The following is a 22,443-nucleotide window of genomic DNA, read 5'->3' on the forward strand; positions in this document are numbered from 1 at the left end:
AAATTGTTATTTAATTCTCTCATAATATTTTCTACAACATTGTTGTCCTCAGCTGTTAGAGAACTTGGTCACAACCTTAACAACCAATACTTTTTTTAAAAACACTAAAATTTCACCTCCTCGTTCACACTTTATCACAAGGAATCTGCAGCATGCTTCTTTCAGCAGAAGAAATGCCTTACTATAAGAATGAATGGCAATAGCAAACTTGCCTCTCTCCTAATTTTGGTGAGAAAACACTGGATTGTAAATTTGGAAGTAACAACACAGAAGCAATAGATGAACGGCACCTTCAAAACTACTGGCCATTGTCTACAGAGGGGAAGAATATCTATGAAGCAGTACTGAAATGCAGGTTTCAGAGGGAACAAAAAGACCCCAAACTATGTGATATAAGCCCTAGCCCCTACAAATATTTGAATAATTATTCAGCAATGTCTCTATTAGGGAACGAGTTCAATTCTCATGGCTATTCTTGCCTTACTGGGGCAAAAAATATGACAACTTTGTATTCTTTTGACACTGGAAGATTTTTTCCACCTACAAGTAACCTGTATCTTTTCCTCCACTAGCGACTCACTGTTTTTAACTTTCTCATTTCTTCTAGAGATATTTCTCAAGACCTCTGAGCTGAAAGTTAACCAGTGTATGAGAAGGAGCCAGGTGACTTGAAGGCAGAGACACCGCCTTCATCCTTCTCTGTAGCTGCACCACACAGTCTGAGTTTTAGAGACCTTAATGGTGCACATAATACATGCAATTTAAATTGAAAACAGACCGCAAACCCTTCAGAAAGGAAGCACTTGGCAAAAGTGCTGCAAGGTTAGCGTCTTGGACTTCCTCAAATCGTCTCCCCACCATATTTTTTTTTCCCTTTTTTCCAGTGGGTGGGTGGGAGGGGGTGTGTATCTATCTGTGTGTGTGGTTTTTATCTCTCTTCTGTGAAGAGGGGGAAGATTTAATCCCAAATGAGAAACAATATCCTTCAGTATTACTTAGATGGTTTGGCTGCGTGAATGTTTAAGTCACAATTTCAAGCTAGAAAAAAAGCACTTAACTGCCACAGCCTTAAACTCCTTTGTACTTGGACTAGTTTGTGTAAAAAAGGATATTCCATTTCTAAGGTTGCGCACACATGATTTTCATCTTTGAATTCCAGAAGCTTTAACTGATGATGCCACCGTGACATAGGAATGAACAGATCTGCAACTTAGATTATCTCAGATTCACTTCTGGAGAAAAATGAAGGTGCTACAGAACCACAACATACCTGAAATCATTGCTTTCATACAGAGAGATAAATGTATCAAGCTCTTCAAATGAATCTTAAACACATGGAAATGAAACACCTTCCTCTGTTCTTAGGTATAACATCAGATTGTGACAAAATATCAGCATGAGATTAGATAAATAAACAATCTTAATGAAAGAAAACACAAGCAGAATATATAAACCCCAAATTACAAAATTACTGGGGAAAAAAGAAAAAAAAAGCATATAACTAGAGACAAAGTCAGATTGTTGATTTACTGAAGACAAACACTATTTTCTTGCATTACCTAATCTTTATTCCTGATTTGGACAGCAAGTCTGTAATGGGGACACTCAGACAACTGCATCGTCACCCTGTCCCCTAGCCTACATTCACTCACACTTAAGGGCTCTTAGATACATCTGTCAAAGGAGATCAGTGGAAGAATGTACCCATAATTTCCAAAACCCATGAAACTCTCTAAGGACAGACTGAAAAAGAAAGATGTCTGGATAAACTGATGAGATTCTAGTTGAAAATTGGCACCACATATGTGTGATATTTTTTCCATATCCGTAAGTAACTATGATAGAATATTATGAGCACAGCAAGCTCCCGCTGTGATAAATTTATGATCTAACAACAACAACAACTGCGGGATAAATGGAAAATAGAAGTAAGAGGATTTCTTCATAGAATCCCTTCCACTGTTACAACAAACTTTTTTTTTTTTTTTTTTTTTTCCTGCATTAGCCAAAAGGATGACTGAGTAAAAAGAGGCAGCTGGAAAGTCTTAGGTCAAGGTGGTCACAATGGTTCATGCAGCCACTCCTGGGCAGACTTATACAAGAAGGATTTCTAAAGAATCTCCTGGGTCCCTTTGTTTGTAAGGCTGCTGCCCAGCTTTAGCTTCTTTCTAGAAGAATTTGTATAAACACTTTTTTTCCCCCTTGGTTTTATGACTGCCCACATAGCTCCAGCATTCTGCAGAGATTTAACTAGACAGTATTCAATAGCTGTAGTGGATCTCAGAAGATTTGTGGCATGTCCCTGCTCCGAGGGAAGACAATAGACTAGTGAAAGCAGAACTGGTATTCTGGTAAAAAGATGACTACACTGCACTGTCTCATAGGTCAAGTGGGGCAAAGAGAAGAAAATATTTTAATGTGTTGAAAAAAATATTATATTATTGTGTGCATAATGTTCTCATGCTTCATAGTGATCTAATCAAAGGAGAGCATTTATTCACTATAAAAAACAAGCAGGGGTTTATACTGCAGACTTGGCTGGTAGAACTTGCTCATACCTCTCACATAATCCTGGCACAGAAATTTCTTCTGACTACTATTAGTGGTGTAGTGGGTTTTGCTGTTTTTCATCTCTTTGTTTTGTTTATTTATTTTAAAAATAACCTGAGGAAACTGAACTACTTGATCTGGAGGCTTTCTATTAATACCTCCAAAAATGACCTGAACTCAGTGTTTTCATGACACCACCTACTTTTTGCACTGGAACCAGTGTGTTTTCATACTCATATCTACACAGCAACTCATAAGGCCCGAAGATTCTACCTCAGAGAAAACTTATACCTGTCTACTCCCAAAGTCAACGTACTTTGTTTCCTATGTTCTCAAGCAATAGCCATGATGTGTGAGGAGACCTTCAGAATGCCAATCTATTTTTCCATATCAGAGCCAAGAAGCTTTTAAGTGACAAATAGATTAAATGTCTTAAATTCTCAGATGACCAATTCCCTTAGCCTCTCTTTTTTTCTTAATTAAACACAGAATAACAGGAAAGAAGCAAGAGGAAATTACTTATTTCCTAACAGAGGTGTCTCTCAGTTATTTTTACCAGTCCACCTGATTTAGTCCTTTCTACTAGAAATGTTTGCTCAGCCAAAAGGATAGCTGACACAGAATAAAAACTAACCATGTAAGTAAAATTATTAGAACTATTTTTGTCTTCACTTAGTCATAAACAAAAAGAAGTTTACAAAGATGAAATTTGGCTATTATAAGTTGAAACTTACTACAAGTTGAAACTTAGCTATTATACAGCCCCTATTAGGCACAGAAAGATGGAATAGGACTGACAGATCATATGATCTCCCCTACTGCCTCTACCCAGGATAGGATAAAGTAACAGCATTACCCAAAAAGTCTGTCTAGCCTACCCTTAAAAATTTTCTATTACCCAGACTCCACAGATTCCCAAGGGAACATATTCCAATGCTTAACTCTGCCTTATTACAATGATATTCCCAATACCTAATTCACATTTTCCCTGGTGCAATTCACATGCATTATCCCCTGTCTCATCTATGGCAAAGTCTGAAAAAAAATCTTATTCCTCTGAGAATCAATCTCTAACATACTTCAGGTCTGCTTCTCTGAATTCCCCTCAGTCTTGTTTTCTCCAGATCAAAACAATCATAACTTTTTTTTCTAGCCTAATAAGCTATCTTTTATGGGTTTCCATTCTTTCACGTTTTGCTTTTTATTCCCCTTATTTTATTCTTGCCTTTCATCAAATCATCTATCCAAAACTAGACATTATCACAGCTGACATCTGATCGTTGCTGGTGAGAGAAGCAAGATGAATTAATATATCAACACGAAAATGCTCCTGTTGATATGACTTATTTTTCTCTCCTGAAAATGCAATATTGGTACTCCATACTCATACCCAATCTGCAAGCTAGTTAAAAATGCACAAACATCCTAAATTCCTTTCTGATGTGTTGTGATGGATGTCACACTCACAAAGTGAACGTGGAATGTTCTATGCAAGGCCTTAGCAGTGCTCAACACAGCCCTTGTTAGCCTCTGAGCCTGAGAGGAAACCCTTCTGCATTCAAACCTCACATATCTAAAAAACAGGCAGAATAAGAGCCTTATTCTATTTTACTGTCATGAGCACAAGTCAAAGTCTGGAAAATGCATGGATTCAAAAAGGCAAGGCACGGCTGCTGAGTTACTTCATTTTCAGTTTATAGCATCTATCTCAAAGCATGGCAGTACATCCTCAATCTCATCAGCAGCTTTATCCTATCACATTTACACACCTCAAGCCTGATTCTCTTCTCACAAGCATTGGGAGTGAATAAACATGGCAATGAAATTAAAAATATGGTGACCAGCTTTATTTCATCTACGTTCCAGAGCCTTCTTTGATGCCTTCCCACAGTCCTGCATAAGGTGAAGTATATTTGCACACACCCACTCAAAGGTTTTGAGCAAGTAAGGAGCATCTCTAGCTGTCTTTTATTTATAGCTACACATTATTGACATGCATACAAGATACACATTAATGTAATTAATTCCAGCATTCTTTCTACTTTGTTATTCCTATAACTTCCTCTTTCTTATGCATTTCCATGATCTTATTACAAGTATTTCAGTAGTTAATAGAGATTAAATTTTGATATTTCACCACTTCTTGAAAACTTACCTCTATTGCCTTTTTGCATACCAGTATGACTAGTCAAAGAGAAAAACACCATCCAGCTATCTGTTATGGTGGTAACTGAACAATGGTCTCCACAGCTGCTTTTTGTTGCCATTCTTGTCATCATTGCTATTGCACACTTCTATATATAGCCATTTCTGTCTCTAGCCATGTTACTAAATCCTCACATCAACATTTCTGTATTGCTCCTTATTTACATGCCCCTTTCACAGCCTTCTCCCTCCAATCTAAAAAGAGCTCTCTTTGTCAGCTTCAGCAAATTTTGATCAACTGTGCCTGCAGTAAAAAAGCACTGCGTTTTATATAGACAGCTATCACTTAAATATCAAAGGAGAATATGCAGACACAAATGCCGAGACAGTTCCAAAGGACGTTCATAATTGTATTTTCATGCTCCCACCCAGGAGCCCTTCATTGCTAAATTCTCTTAGGGACACAGCTTTTATAGAGCAGGTCAAAGGAATTCAGGTTATTTAGGATACTTTTTGCTCTATACATATGAATTATGCACACGTTAGAAATCTGATTTCTGTCAGCAGATATAATGGATCACCTTTTTCTTCTTTCTTGCCTGTTCCACCACTTCAAAGATTCAGTAAGTGCCATCCTAGGCCAGAAAACAACCTAGCTTGGATTTCAGCCATTTCCCACATTTAAAATGATACAAAAACAAAACTCTAATCAATAGTTGGTAGTGAAACAAATATACCTATGATTTCCCTTTACATAGTAGTTTAAGAAGCTTCAGAAAAAATGCAGATGGAATGAACAAATACTGCAACACGATGTGAGATTATTGACAGAATGACTTCAAATATGTTTGATTAAATTTACTGGTTTATTTGTTTCAAAGGTATTACATGCTAACTAGATCCACAAAGGAATATGGTGCTAAAAACCTTAAATTTTAGTTCCTCTAATCAGTCATAGGTCTTTTGTAGAAGCAGTAAGATAAGTCAACCCCATGGAGTAAACTACCTATGCCCAATCAATGGAACAGAAAAGACTGCGATCAGTTCAAATTCTTCTAGGACTTACATCATTTTCTTTGAGGAAGCAGGACTATACTATGGCTGTAGTTCCAGGCCCCACCATGACTACACCATAGCAATCCTTGGGAAGCTTGACTTGAATCAATTGTTTTAACAGGGCTTAGTTGACTGCCCTTCTAAATCCAGAAAGGCAGACAAATGCTTCACCTACTTATGTAAGTAGGAACTGGGCCGTCTGGCTGCCAGTCTCTCACTAACCTTTTTCAGAGTGAAGTGCTTTAGAAAAAGAACTTTAAGCTCTTCTAGAGCCCCGTGCTTGAAAATTCACAACTGTGCTTCATGCTTGGGACAGATTTCTCCAGCATTAAGCAACCCATAATGAGATTCATGCATGCAAGCCCTGCTTAACTCCCATTCCGAGTAACACTATGCTTAGGTACCTTAAGTGTATCTGGGCTGAAAAGGTTTTCAAAGATATGGGAACAAAAGCCTTGAAGTCTCTTTAAGGAGCAGATAATGATCTTTGTATATAGGACAGAAAGCCATCCTACACACATCTCATTTCTGCAGTAATGAAGCAGAAAGGACTTCACTGCCCACTTCTAACAATCTTCCATAGACAGAGGCTGCTGCAGGTACTGCTGCAGGTACTAAACCAAGCCACACAACTTGCAGACATACTTTACAGTTCAGGTGAGCACAGCTGAGCGCACATTGTTAGCATCACTGACACACAAATATTATCAAATAAATGAAACAACTACTATCCAATCTATCAGTGGGATGATTTCAAGGTTGGAATTAGACATCTATACACTGGCAATGAGACTCATTCCCACCCTATCTAATTCAACACAAATTATCCATTTTGCTTAAGGCCATTTATCTAGGCTCTTTCCACAGCCAGGACATCAGACTTTACCATGTCCTGTGATACAATTACAAGACTTCAGGTGAAAAGCACTATTTCTGTGGAAAACAAATTCTTGAGATTGACACTATTTCCCCCACACAGGATACATAACTCCCTTATATGAGAAACCGAGCTTTAAGTGTAACACTGTAAAATTGTTTACCATTTCCAGGTACATTACCTTACTAAGCACACCCGTTTAACAACCTATTTCCTGAAAGGAAGCAAATGAAAAGCACTAAGGAAGTCAACAAACTGTAAACAGTGATAAAGTACATAATATCATGGAATTAACAATCCTCTCTACATGCTGAATCACCATTAAAAACCATCTCTCTCAGCACTACATGAAGCAGAGATCTTTTTTTACTTTCAATTTTCAGAAGGGTGGGATGCAAACGTCCACAGTATTTTTGTGGACGTCACTGATTCAGAAATCTCACTGGATATGAGAAAACCTTCTTGCAGTACATTTTGGCTACATTTGTTCATTTCTTCTGGCATGGGTGATGACACTGACATCAGAGAAGAACACTTTCACATTTCCTGTGAGTAAAACCAGACATAGCTACTTGCAATAGTCAGAACTAATTCTTGGTATCCAAAATTTTATCACAACAACCCCTGTATTAGCTTAGCTAAGGGACATTTAACATTTAATTGTGTGGGTTCAATCTGTCTATATTACCCAGCTGAATTACAATTTTTAAACACATCTTAGAGGTTTTCCCCTACAAAAAATTCTGGAAAGTCTCTTCCCTCTTTCTTCTCAAGAAATCTTTGAATTTGGAGCCAATTATCTTTCATCACAGCAGTTGAGATGCATTTGTCTCAATCCCTGTTTTCCTCTAACTATAACACATTTTGAACCAGTTTTTAATGATGTTTGCCAGATCACCGATCTGTTTTTCCAACATTTTTCCCCACACTGCTGCTTATCAGTCTTGGCCTCCATATTTTAAAGCACAGATGGATTATCATCCATTTATGGGTGAACGTAACATTTAGATTAATTCCCTTGCCTGTGCGTAGACATTCAGTTATTGGTGAGCTCAGAAAGTAATGTCTTCCTTTGTTTTCCGGTCCAAGTAGAAAGTTATGGTACTTTGGGGGGGCTTGCTTTTTTTCTTCTTTTACTGGCTCTCCCTTATTTGTAAACACTATATGGACACACACAATTCTGAATACTTAGAAAGTGTATTGCTTGCTAGTTCTCCTATGTTTAAAGAAGTAGCTTACATTTATGTAGAGTTATCTCTAAGGATTTCAAAGAACCCTGAAGTCTTTAATAGTTGACTTAGTTTATTTAACAATTATTGAAGTTATTTTTGTCACTCTGCTTTGTAAAGCAAAAACAAAGTAAATGTGCTGCTAGAGTCTATACAGGTAACTGCATTAGTGTCAAACCTGTTAAAGCACTTAATTTATACTTGGACTTTAGCCTCTTCTTTCCAAGTCCCACTGGGATCAAATACAAACTGTAAAGGGATGTTATAAATTTCCATACTTTCAAATAGCAGTATTGTTAATGTTCTTATATAAGAAAGAGGAAAAGGATGGTTTACTAAAATTGTTTGGCTTCTGTCACCAAAAAAACCAACCAACCAAACAACAACAAAAAAAAAACAACCACATTTTGTTTGACCCTGACTGCACTGAATTGTTTCTTAAGCACTTCTGTATGCCCCTGAATAATTTTCCCACCTCCTGAAGGAAAACAGATACTCTGCACACACTATAATGATGTGCATAAAAATTCCTTGAGAGTCAAACAGCACCCTGTTCCCTTGTCTATCATCTCATATCCTTACTTGTATTTGATTAGGTAAATCACAGGATGACCTGAAAGCCAGTTTCCACAAGTGACCAAAGTGAATTTCATGCCACATTCCCTTCTAATAGGCAGTGCTATGGTCCTTCAGTTACTGAGATCTCTCCCCTCTGCCTGTTAGTCTTCCAGTTCTTTGTTCTCTTTTTACACACCTCATGCTGCTGGCCATACTTTGTTTAACCACAACACAGCCAGAACATTCCTCCTTCACCACTGAATTTCTCAAAACTTCGCTTTAGAAAAAGTTACCAGAGTCCAACTCTAGTACGCATATAGCAATGCTCTAGTTAAAATGAGCCATTGAGATAATTATTTTGTAGTTTATGTAGAACTCTTTCACAAATACCAAGAAAAACGAAAGAAAATATCTGCTAAAGACCTGATACAGCTTTCCCTCTAAAGTCAGAGTGCACAGTAGAATTTCATATCACACAGGTGCATTTACATGAACCACATTGTGTCTCTGAACCTGTGCTTTCAATATTAAAACAGCAGTTTACCCATATTTACTTGTGTTGAAATGGTATTATTATGATGTGTAGCACGGTAAACTTTGAATAGCATAGTTCCACAAAAATAGTCTGAACTGGAATCTCCAAGCAACACATGTTTTTGTCTAAAAATCAGCCTAAGAACTCATCATAAACTAGTTTGGCTAAATTCTGTATAAGCTTAAAAAGAGCTTCTCTAGGTTATCAGTGTACTATGCTTGCAAACATTATCGCTACGCAAAAAATCTAAGAGATCAATCTCTACTTCATAGTTGTAAAATGTGAAACATTTTTTTTCCACATTCATATTTCAACTGCATAAACACACTTAAAATGATATAAAAACTGAGGCAACTTAGTGCACCAGTTGTTAAGAACAACACTTTGATATGATTTTTTTATCATAAAAGTAAAAAAGCTTGTTTCTGGTTCATCTTCAGAGAAAGAGCATGGTGCTGCCCGCAGAACCATGGACAGACTCTTAAAGTTCTGTTGCCCATACACACAGCCTTATCCAACTTCAAGACAGAACACATGCATCATTAAGTCAAAGCAGAAAGCTGCAGTCCATTATTCATTTACCATTGTGTAATCCATGCTACATAAATTCCAGACATATTTTTATTTCCTATCTAAAGTTACTCTTTATTCTTTCTTGCAGAGACAAGTCTCCTTGATGTATTTTATAAGGAATTTCAATGAAAACCAAAAAAACTCATCTAAATGAAATGAAAAAAAAAAAATCTCCTATGCTATTTAATTCTACAAACCTCACATCCAATTGCAAAATTCACAGGCATTTCCTATCATCTGCCTGAATAAAGAGGATAGATTAGACCCGTTTTCCTTCTTAAATATATATTTATCTTTGGAAAAAACTTTCTCACATGAACACGTTTTATTTATTTCATAGAATGCAGTTACAGCTATCGGATACTCTTTGTAATTCATGAGTTTTCTTCAAGTGTAATTTTCAGTCGCCTCATGTGCTAAGTGATGTATTTTTCACAACACACCTGTAAGATTGGGAATTGGTGGCATCATCACTTCACACTTAGGAATAGTAGCCTGGTGAGGACTGTGTGAATGTGCTCATATATGCAGGCAGCAACACTGGGCATACAATTTCAGAAACAGAAATTCTGCTGGAATTACAAAATGCCCACCACCACTAAAAATTCATCCTCAGCTGTCTCAAGGTGGAAAAGGAGACATTCTGTACTGGGAAGGCCAAAACATTACGTAGCATTCTATCACGACAGAGCTGCACTGTACCTCTCCTTGATCTTCCATGCTCCTCCTAATCTGTTCTTGGAGACGCAGCCATCATTCTCAGGGGTAACAGACAGTGGCTTCACAATCCTATCAGAAAGCTCTTTCAACATCCTTTGTTGAGTCCTATTCAATCCCATGCATGAGAGATTGTATTTATGGTCCTGATTTCTGACTTCTAAACTTAAACTCTGACTACTTGAATTTTCATGATGTCATGATACGATACACAACTTTATAGGAGAAATCAGTTTAAATGAGAAAAAAGACCATTTTGCTGTCTTGTTAACTTATATGTATACACTCTACATTCTGAAAGCTATCAGAGAAATGAAATTGACAAAATACACCATAGTAAGCATATCAGAAGGAACTCTGAATTAATTTGAATTAAAAAAATATTGAAATGTGACTAATCTTTAACATTTTCTCTACAGTACCTCCAAACAGTGATCTGGCAACATTATTACTGGCCATTCAAGCAAAACTGCATGTCTGTGAATCACAAGATGCTTAGAAGCACCTACTCGTGTTTGGAAGCTATGCTCCCAACCACTAGCCCACACTTATTTTCCTTCCACCAGGAGGTACTTCTGTCTAAAAAGATCTGAATATTGATGGTTTTTCTAGTTTTAAGTCTACCCATTTCATGTCACAGGATTGAATTCACCTGCCAAGCTCCTGAAAAATCAACATAAATTGTAACTACAGCTGGAAATCCAAGTTTATTTCGAGGACAACACTTTGAACAGATGTCATAATAAGCCACAATGTTAATACTACAAAATGTTTAGAAATGCGTGGAAAATAAAAGTCTTGAATTGTTCAATACTAACTTCCTGACTTTTGCTTCTTTTTAAAATTATTACATTTTTTCCCTTCTCCTTTTCAGGTATCTCCACAATGCCTAAATGGCTAAACCACATGGGATCATCAGCCATTCTATCATCAATTTCTTCATTGTAACCTGACAATGAACTTCAGTCCTGTGCACCATAATTCACAGCAGCTCATCTCTCACTTCAAGACTACTAGGGACTGCCTATTGATGGACAGCACAGAACACTTGAAGAGAAATTTTACTAAGCTAATTTTACTGTAATAAATTCAAACACACTTAATATTACAATACCAACAGTTGAAGCTTACCAGTAAATTTTATGGGAGCAACTATCTTCTATTGTTGGAATCCATTCCAAATACCTCTAGAAATCAGAAGCCACCAAAAACACATACAGCTGCCCACGCTCTACACCTCCTGTTCTGGCTACGGATATAAAATCTAAATTCTAATAACACAGAGCTCAAACTGCATTCTGTCAGAAGATGCAGTCACCAACTCCCTTGTCATAAATGTAGAAGTGAGAAAAAAAGCTAATACTGCCAACTTTTCAAGACAGCTAAGAAGTTCATTACCAGAAATTTCACCACCACACAAACAGCCTCAGACTTAATCCTGCATTTGACCCCTAAAGCAACACTTCATTCACAGCTGATATTATCTGGTCAGAAAAAAATCTGTTTAATTATCTGTCCCTTGGGTGTTTAAGTATCAGAGTCTTTTCAATAAAGGACTAATAATTTTTACTAATCCATCACTCACTGAGGGGCTTAATGGGATTTCAAAACAAATATTCCATCCTCAGCTCCTGGTTTTCCTTCCCTGATTCATGTCCCTCAGCATACTGCAAAGAACCAATAAGAAAAGAAAGTACTAGAAGCACTGGCTTCTTTGTATTATAAGCTGCATGGAGTAATTTCCTCTTGATTTCATAAAAGAAAAATAATATCATACAGCCCATTTGTATTTAGAGGCAATTTGGTACCTGCTAGTAACACTAACTTCATCTAAGATAGGTTGACTCTGCCAAATATTCTGAGAGGACAAGGGTAAAAGCAAAGTTTTTTTTGTTTGTTTTTTGGCAGAATCTAACCAACATCATTCACCCCAAGGACCTACAGAACTATGCACCCTGGGATTTATACGCTCATTGCCTAGCAAGAGTCAGAAGAAAGGGACACAATCCAACACTGATAACCACTTATACTGAAAAATTACAGACGAAGAAAAGCAATGGCACCTTCTTGACAAAAGTGACTATTGGTTGATGTTGACAACGCAGTGTCAACCTTTTAGAAACTTCTGAGAAAAAGATGGCATGCTTTGCAAACAGCATGCTTCACTGCTCTGAAAAGGTTAACCTAAAGGCCTGAGGATGTCCACTGCTCTCCCTATTAGGGCCAAGATTCTTGTTATCCGTCATTATGTTTAAACGTATAAATGGGTAGAGCATAAAGATACGCAATACAGAAATGCAAAGATTTTCACACAAGGAAAGTGTTTACAGATTTAGAAGAAAAGCCTCCTCCCTACATTCTCAGAACATATTTTTCTGTGCTGTAGCAGTCAGTAGCCTGGGAATACCTTAGCTCTCCATGTGAATCTGCTCATTGTTTAATTGCAGGAGCTTTTCTCCAAATCAAACTAGCAGACACTGGTTGGTAACGCCTAACCTACGATTCACTAAGCTCTTCATCCTTCAAGCCAAATCTTGTCCTCAGATTCCCCCCACAATGGACCATGAGCCAAGGCCACAAGCTGGGAATCTACGTAATCTTTTTTTTTTTTTTAAATAAAAATAAAAAAATACAAAGCAGAGGCAGTAGTGCAGCCTTCATACTGTGCAGAAGTTCATAAACACATAATAAATTAAATATAGAGAAAAACAGTCACTAATAAGAGTCCTAGACTCCAATTTTCCAAGAAGGGTATCCATCATATTGAAGGGAGCCGTAATCCTAAACTGACTACACTCCCAACTACGCCCACTTCAACAAACGTTCACAAAGCACCTTTAATCTGAAGGAAAAACTATCATCTAGAAATAGCATTAAGACCGTCCAACAGTGAATTAGGTTCAATTTTTTTTTTTAATTTTTTTTTTTTTTTTTATCCAGGAAATCTGTTTTATCTCTCAGAAGAATGCTGAATACTGAAGCACTTGCTAATCTGAGAATTATCTTGCATAATTAACATACGTTTTGTTTTGGTCTGTGTTACCGTAATTCAGGTGAACAGATTAAATTTTCAAGACCTTAAATAAAAGAGGCTTAAAGTACACTTTTTGCAATTGTACTTACATTGAAAAGATGACGCAAGTTGATCTTGGCCAAGCCTCAGTGGTAATGAGCCCTCAGTGGATTGTTCTCCTGAAATCACTTTTTTTACTGGATAATACTTGGGTTTGATCACATATTCCTGTGTTTGGCCATGATGAAGATTCATCATCAGTGTCTGAGATGAAAGTGGTATCATCCTGTTTTAGGAAAAAAAAACAAAACAGAACAGACACAGTGATGTAAGTAAGTCAGACTTTAAACCAACTGCTATAAAAATTAAGACAAATTCATCTGTACTCCAAGTTCTCAAAAGACAATTTGGAAAACTTACCAACTTTAAATTAAGCACCCAATTTTTCATGCATTTAGCATTTTAACTGTCTTGTTAGCTCAACAAACACTTAAGCATATGAAGGCTACAGGGCTTATATAGTCTCGTTTTTGATAAAGAAGTATCATGAAAATGGGAAGAAATCTGAGAGAACAGGGAGAAATGCCCTACTCAAAACCATGAGTTGGAGCTCAGGTTTGTTGGCACACATAGCTTTCCAGCCTGGTCAGAGAAACTGCATTTGCAATCAAATATCTCTGTTTTGTGCAACTGTCATTGCATACCAGGAGCAAAAAGTAAAACCTACACCCAGATGAATCTCCCACTATACCCTGAAACTCAGTTTCCTTCCCCACCATATCCCTCTAGCTATAAGAACACTGCTTCTCTTGCTCTTCCCTTTTCCTTCTGATGAGTTTTTTTCTTTCCCAGCTCACATCACTTTCCCATTTACTTTCTCTTTGTCTGCACCAGTGAACACCTCTGACAGATGTCCCATAACCACACGGCTTCCCTTCAGAGCTAAGCTATTTCCTCTTCTTGTCAAACAAGATCATTCATTCAAGCTCACTGATTCTCTCACTGACAATCACAGTTTCTTAATTGCGTTATTAGATTCTTCCCTAAAACCTCACTGCACAAGACCGTGCCAATTTTTAGCAGGAATTCCCCTCTCTTATTCCCAGAAACCACGGTTATTTACCCATATACCACTTGCAGCAGGAACTGTTTCTTTGCTAACACAGAAACTGGCCTTCCCACACTCCACAGTACCACCCAGCAATAAACAAAGAAGGGAGCAAACCACATAGCTGCTAGCCACATGCAATGAAACCGAAAGCTATTTCAGGGCACTGGGCTGCATGGTTTCACTGTCCAGCAAGTAGTAATAGGAAACCTTCATTAATAAATCCAGTAATAGCAATCCTTCAAGAAGCTGCAGATAGTGTAGATCATACTGCAGAGATGTGTGTTTCTCAAGAGAATAGTGTCAACTACTAAACTTAGTAACAGTGGCTATTAAGATTACACTACCAAATGAAGGCATAAAGGAGTGGGATGCTGTGAGCATTTCTTCTAAGCTGAGGGACTGCTTGGTCAATGAAGTGTAAACACGGGAAAATTATGGGCTTTATAACAGCTGTCCCTCAAAGAATCACAGCTCTGCAGGGTAAATAGCTGCCCTCAGAAGAAGAAATGGGCAGTACTTCCCCACAGCAGTAGACTGAGGAAGGTTCAGCTGAGCAACAAGATGGATGACTCCAGAACTGTCTGCCTGCAATTAGAGTCTGATTCCTTAGTTATGTTTTTTGAGGATGCTTAGTAACTGCTGTAGCCAGTGGATCTGTATTTAGAACAGATAACAGGGCTTTGTCCTACACAGTCTGTTATCAACTTGGATCAGCTTTAGAAAAATGTATTTGTTAGTACAGAAAGTTAATACTCTGACAAACAGAAACATTAACTCTTTGTACCATCTCTGGACTCAAACTTTTCAAATAAAGTCCTCATGCAGCATATTCAGGAGAAGTCCTTTTCCAAGATTAAGAGAAAATACTATACTTTCAGTGTTGTCTGTAAGCTTTCCACATATCACATCAAAGAGAGGCATCAGCGTTGGTGGAGGTCAGGTTCAACAAGGGGAGAGGAAACTGAGAAACCTGAAGAGAAAGCTGCTCTGTTTACATAACGACTGATTTCCTAAACAAGTCAATACAGTCCTTCCTGCACAAACTCATTTCTCTACAGACTGTAGGCCAAGGTATCCATCCACCCCTGTGCCTGGACATAAGAGAGTGAGTTGTTCCCACATGATGTGTAAGCAGGCCATGATCGCACAAGTCAACATAGTACAGAAGCATGCATTGCAGCAACCTTTTAGAGACAGGGTATGCATAAAAGTACTCCCCATGTTTAAGAACAGCTCAGCATCGGACATCCATTGCTAGCATGGATGTGTACTAACTAGCAGCACATATTTGCCAGTCATCTGACCAGTTGACTAGTCTTGCTTGAGTCTAATTCCTGATAGGGTCAAATATCAAAGCATTTATGAGAACCCTCTGTTGTGACTGCTCTTTTGATGTTCAAATTCTTCACAACACGATCTGGCTCTTAAAGATGTTAGTTTATAATCAAAAGGGACATTGTGAAGCTAATTGTGATGACTGGTTCAAGAATCACCCCAGGACCTATTATACTTTTAGAAAAGATGTTAGCAGCTCTACTACAGTCCCCTGAAAATCATTTGGTGCTACAATTTTTGGTGCCAACTTGCCAAATTATTCTCCACCCAGCCTGCAAGCACAAACATTTCTTCCCTTTCCTGAAAGGTTGAGCTCTAGAGTTCCTCATGATGCACCTGTCATATTGTGGGAACCCCTGCACTATACCCACACTCACATCAGCTGTACCAAGGACCCCCGCTTCAAAGCAAACTCGCTCATGGAATCGCACTGACTGTCCCACTGTTTGAATATCCAAATTAAAGAACAAGTAGCATGATAAAAATTTCTTTATAAACTACTCAGGATTTAAAGCCACTAGAAATAATCGGTGCTCTGTTGCTACCACAGACAAAGGGATACTCAAAGTAGGCCTTACACACACTAAACTTGGCTTTTAGGACTTAAAGGCATTGATGAAAGGCATACTAAACTCACAGCCACTACACTTAATGAGTTAAATAGCTCTCATGTATAAATAACAATCATATAACAATCATCACCACAACCAAACCCCCCCCGCCCCCCCTTTTTTTTTCTGGCTTCCCAGCTTTGCCACACTGCTTACTGCACATCTGAACATTACACAACCAAGATGAGTCCTTGGGCATCGTTGCAATACAAAATACTGAAGTATTAATATTTCCCCTAACACAGGTTAAAGAGATGCAACTTCTAGCTTCAGTCTTTATATTTTGCATGAAACAGACAACACTAATTAAGACTTTACGTAGGCTTATATCACTAATTTGTGTGGAAGTTCACAACAAAATGGTCAAAACTGACATTAACTTCAATAAGTTTGATAAAACATTCCCATAGCTACAGTATAAAGAAGACAAATGTCAAACAAATGCCTAACCACTTTTTCAACAAACAAAATTACAGACAGTAGACAAAAAGGTTACAAGAGCATTGCAGAGGAAGAACAAACATTTCCAGCTAACCATCAAAAAAAAAAAAAAAAAAAAAAAAAAAAAGCTTTCTTGCTTGATAATAGCAGACCAGGAATGTTATGTATCAGAGTAATGATATGAGTAATCAGATATCAGAGTAATCAGAAATGAAACCAGCAATGTTTGAAATGGAAAGTACTGTCTAGACTAAATAAGACAAGCCTATCTCAGGCTGCTTTCTTCATTTTATTTACTGTGAGTCTGATGCTCCCTGCTTGGCTCCCAGCTAGCAATAATTGAAAAAATAAATAAATAAAAAACATCTGAAATGTTACAATCTTAACCTAGAAATTAATTCCTTCTTGTCTACCCTACCTCAAACTCAGAATTAACAGCCAAATGGAGTAGAAAACTCAACACTTTATAAAATTATGATATAAAGAAAACATGCAGGACAGTTTTAAAGGCATGAGAATAGAACTAAAATCTTGTTGCCCTGTAAATTACTAGCATTCGGCTGCTAGTTTAGCCTTACCTTTGCCAGACATTTCTTCCTTTGGTTGCTTGTCTGTTGTTGTTTTTTTTTTAACTTATATTTTTTTTAATTTAAGATACAAAAAAAAACATTTGACTTCTGAGGTGATGGAGAACATACATGATTTCTCTGAAGCCCCTTAAGATTATCATACCCAGCACTAATCAAGCATGACACATCACAGTGTGCTCCAGTCACAAAAGATGAAGGAGGAATCAGTCAAACCTTTCTTCTCACCATCACAAAAATCTACACTACGTATATTTCACATTCAAAAAAGTATATATTCATAATGAAAACTTTGCCCCTGACATACAGGGTAAGTACAGCGATATTATAATATATAATTGAGAAGGAAAGCTCTCCTACTAGATCTTTTCATCAGAATAAAATGAACACAGAAAGTTGGTCTGCTTTCCTCCCAAAATATAATTCATACAAACCTACAAAACCTTCATTGAGTATTAACTACCCTCAAAATAGACCAACACATAAGGCAGCAGTATATATGAAGGCTAGGAAAATTCAACATGATACAGAGACAAAAAAGAAACTGACATGAATGTATAGTCCCATACTAACAGAAATTTACACACTTTCCTCTTCATGCCCTAAAAAGAACAAACATAAGACAAATAATTCATTACTTTATGCACATGTTCGCTAACATTTAACCAATGAAAGTCTTCATGATTCCAGCTGCGTTAATTCAACATCTAGATGATTTAAAATGGGTTCTCAGCCATATGTATATATATACACATATATACCCATCCTGCCAGCCATCTCCTACCCTCCCAGATTTCCAAAAGACCTTTTTTTTGCTGGTATCAAACTCCTTAATAATTTCAGACTCTAGAAGACTTGCTATCAAATTCACAAATTTTTGCATTAAAAAGTTGACCATCAAGGAATTTTATGTTGCAACAGCAACTCAAAATACAGTAGTCAATAGCAAAAACTTGCACTTAACTAGATCACAGAAAGCTGAAAGTTGCACTTAGTCTTCAGTAAAATAAATACATATCCTTTCCTTGACCAAGATTTCACTTGCTACTGCAAAATTGCTTTTGGTTCCATAATACTAGTGCCATGTTACCAAATGTTATGCTGACATTATAGGTAGCAAAAAGCTCTGATGAAGATGCATTAACTAGTGATAATTTTTATCTTATCTGCCTGTGAGACAGACTTTGGTATTAGAAAGGTATGTTGAAATGACAATAAAAATACATAGTCCCACAGTGGATTCTGTACAATAAAGGCAAACAAGCACAGCTGCTGCAAAGGAAAAACCATGCATCACTAATCTACTCAAATTCTTGAGCATATTAAACAAAAGAGCCGACAGTTGGCTGATATAATTTACTTGAAATTCAAAAAGACTTTGAAGACTTATCTTACAAGAGCCCACTAAGAAAGCTTGAATTATAAAAGTTACGCAAGCTTAAAGCAGGCAGAGATGGAACAGATGCACATGTTTTTCTTGGATACATGTTAATTACAGTACACCCGTTTGAAGTCTCCTAACACATACAAGGTTTCTTAATGTGTCACTCTACTTAAATAAGTGGTTTAGAAGTGTATTAAATTTTGATACACTGTTTCAGAAAACCCTGAAATCTAATAAAGTCTTATGCCCAGTATATATTTAAGCAAGTTAAACTCATTTTGAGAACAAACTTATGATCTTGTCTGAATTAAGCATAAGTCTGTCATTTAGGAGTGTAACAACTCAAAGGAATGTATGCTAGTAGGGAAAAATTTCAGACAATCTTTGAGATTCTGATAGTTAAAGTTATGAAGAAACTAATGCAATGAGTAAGTAACTACACCATCAAGGTTTTGTGTAGATACAGGTGTGCTAGCAGGAAGATTTGTTTCACAGCTTATGTCAAGAAAACTTTCAAAAGTATGATCTTACTGGTATTGTAACAGCTTCTCAGAAGGGGTCAAAAAAGGAACCACTCATAGGTTTATAATTTAGACTTGTGTACAAATCAGAAAAAGCATAAAAGACAAAATTACTAGCAGTTAGACAGGAAGAGAGAAGAACTCAAAAGTCTGAGGGCTGGAACTGTAGATTAAGTTGTTTCTGATGTGCGTTTCTGACTTCTCTTGTTCAACAGTGTACAATCTGAACTTAAGAATTACTGATACCTAGACTGACTGCAGCCAGCCAGGCAAGAGCATCACCACAGCAGAAGTTCCTAGGGTACAAAACTGGATTAAAAGATAAAACTCAAATACTTCTGCATACAAAGAGCAAGGAAGGACTCCAATGCACTAATACCAATAAAGCTAAAACAGAGCAGACAACACACCCAGACAGTGGGAAGCTCTTCAGTTACAGAGCAAAGTTCTTTATATAATGTATGACAAAGATACAAAATAACCCTTAATTCAAAATGAATTCAAGATTAAACCAGAAATAATTTTTCACATATTGCACAATCAGTTGTATAAAGAACTATGATGGATCGTGATCATTTCTGAGGATGTAACAAATGTAAATGAAAGATGAACATCCCTAGAATTCTATTATGAGAAGACTGCAGGAAAAAAAAACAACATGAATTCCTAAGGGTACAAGTTTCTCAAATAAATATTACAAGCAAGTCTTAGTTTTCTCATTGTAGGGATGTACCAACAAATGCGTAAATCAGAGCATTTTACCCCTCTATAATGCACCCTTATTTCGTATGTAACTACTAACAGATGCAGCGTAACACTGACTTTGTCCAAGTGTTGTACACCAAAAGTGCAATGTGTTCATTGCATGAGAATAAACTATGTCTTTGCATGTTTGAACAGTGAGATGTTATTCTGTGACAATCATCTGAATCACATTTACTGATCGATTTCTAAATTAACAAGAAAAAAAAAGTAAGATAAATGCATAGTACTTAATAGCAAGCAAGCTTAGAAAATTCAAGACTGAGTCCAGACTCCAGCTTCAGTATGTGTACTTCTCAGCAGAAACTCTACAGCATATTGTATCAGCAGGAAGTAGCTCCGACAGACTGTACTGGCTAGAGGATACAATCTCTGCCATTCAACAGGGACTGCTCTTACTAAATTACACCACAGGATTTAGCAATCCTAAAGATGGGGATTTGGGGCAAGGGGGTGGAGAGGAAAGAGCAGAACCAAAATTTGCATCCAATTTCTCCTCCACAGTGGCCACATAACGTCAAGTGATGCAAGAGAACTGTGCTGCTGGCCACAACCGCTGAAGCTGGAAGCAATGCAATGAAAAAAGGAAAAAACAAAACAAAAAAGTCCATGTTATGCTGTATCTCCGATGGTGGAAAGATAACTGATGAAAAGTTCTGGAGGTAGAAGCAATGTTTGTATTAGGCCAAGAACACTTAAAACATCTAAACTTTCAAAATATATAACTACTTTCTTAGCTGAACTAGATAAACAACTCAGATGGTCTATTTCTTCATACCACAAAACTGAGTAACAAAGATTATCCTTTGTTTAAACTCGTCACAAAATGGAATGCTTCTATTTGCAGTAAGAAGCAGGAAAGGGGAGACAACAGCAAGCAGTCACACTTACTGGGAAGGCTAACTAGAGATCCGAGCTCCCAAAGCCTTGTGACATATCTGTAAATAGTTTGAGCATCAAATCACATAAATACATTTTCTAAGCAATCCAGGTAGTAAATTCATGCACAGAGGATAGCAATTACAAAAAGTATTAGTAAATATTAGTTAAGTCTTGACTTCAGCCACAAAATCTTCTGTTCATTAAAAATGCACGCTCATAATGTAACGTAATTATGTTTTCGTTATCATCTATTTTCAGATGAGTAGTTTTGGTGAAATTGTGTTTAAGCCTATAAGATATTATGCCATAAATAAGAGGCAGTTTCAATTCTGTTTGTTTAATCCCGTTTCTGTATCAGGAATCTTCATCCCTGGTATAGAAAGGTCACGGTTGACATGATAAGGAACCAACTAAAGCACAGCTAACTGACTGAAGCTACAAGAATAATGAAGATTTATTCACTGTCATGTCCTGGGAAGCTCCTTTGCAGAAAGAATATCAACAAAGAACTTGCGCAAAAAATTAACAACACTAAGTGTGTCTGATCTATACTTTTAACTAGAGATACCACAATCAGGAATTAAATTCCCCTAGACCACTATTATCAGCTTGTTTAATAACTGAGACCAAATATATTCAGTTTTACCTATGTGAATAATTGCTTGAATATTTAACAAGGGCAGGACTTAAAGAGTATCTCTATTAGGTTAGCATCCCAGAAGCAAGAAAAGCATAATATATCTTTTTAACTTCAGACATTAAAAGAAAAAAATGTGCAGTGCATCAACATTAACTCAGTATATATATAGATTACTACAAAATTTCATACAGCGAGTACACTGAAAAACCATATGCAAAGAATCTAGACTTAAATGTGGGCCATCTTTTTTCTCATTTGCTTGCTTGACTTTACAGCAGTAAAAAAAAAATAAAAATTTTTGCTTGAAAACTCAGTGCTAAAATCTTTCAGAAAGCAAATGTGAATAATATAGGGATGATAATATTTCTGGGACAGGTTCATGATTTTTGGCAAAAAATACAGGGCTAAAGGTGACAGTACATTTCAACTGATCTGTGACTCAACATTGAACTGCTAATAAGTCCAGTGAATGCTAGGATTAACAATATATTCACACACTTATTTTTAAAATAGGTAGGAGTTTATCTAGTGCACTGATGCTAGTAATAAAAGCTAAAATGTCTCTAATCTCAATTTTAACAGTGATCTTACTACACTAAGTAGTATTTACTTCAAATGGGGAAACTAGAATAAAAAGGTCAGATTAGGTACGCATTTTTTATTCTTCTCATGTAGGTATCCACAAAACAACCATCTACATCACAACCCAGAGACGTGCTGCAAAATATTTAAGTGAAAGGTTTTTAAGATTGTACGGTGGTCTACACATGTAGCTAGAAATACTGAAACCACTACACTGCTCTTAATATGATTTGTTGCCCAGTTGCTCCCATGAAGTCCTGATCCCAGTAATGTCAACAGTAGAATTCATTTACTTCATTGCTGGCTGCGATATCATCCAGGGCTTTGTTAATTG

The 22,443-nt window shown here is 36.9% G+C and overlaps 1 protein-coding gene across 6 annotated transcripts in view; it reads right to left on the reverse strand.

Moving 5' to 3' along the window:
* LTBP1 (latent transforming growth factor beta binding protein 1) overlaps positions 1 to 22,443 on the reverse strand; it is a 164,429-nt gene that overhangs the window by 110,202 nt on the left and 31,784 nt on the right. For all 6 annotated transcript variants that reach the window (XM_015857695.2, XM_015857697.2, XM_015857698.2 and 3 more), the window contains exon 4: positions 13,364 to 13,539. In XM_015857695.2, coding sequence (XP_015713181.1) covers positions 13,364 to 13,539 — 176 coding nt within the window. The remainder of the gene's footprint in view (positions 1 to 13,363; positions 13,540 to 22,443) is intronic.

The sequence above is a fragment of the Coturnix japonica genome, chromosome 3 (assembly GCF_001577835.2).
Source record: "Coturnix japonica isolate 7356 chromosome 3, Coturnix japonica 2.1, whole genome shotgun sequence".
In the NCBI taxonomy this organism is placed as follows: Eukaryota; Metazoa; Chordata; class Aves; order Galliformes; family Phasianidae; genus Coturnix; species Coturnix japonica.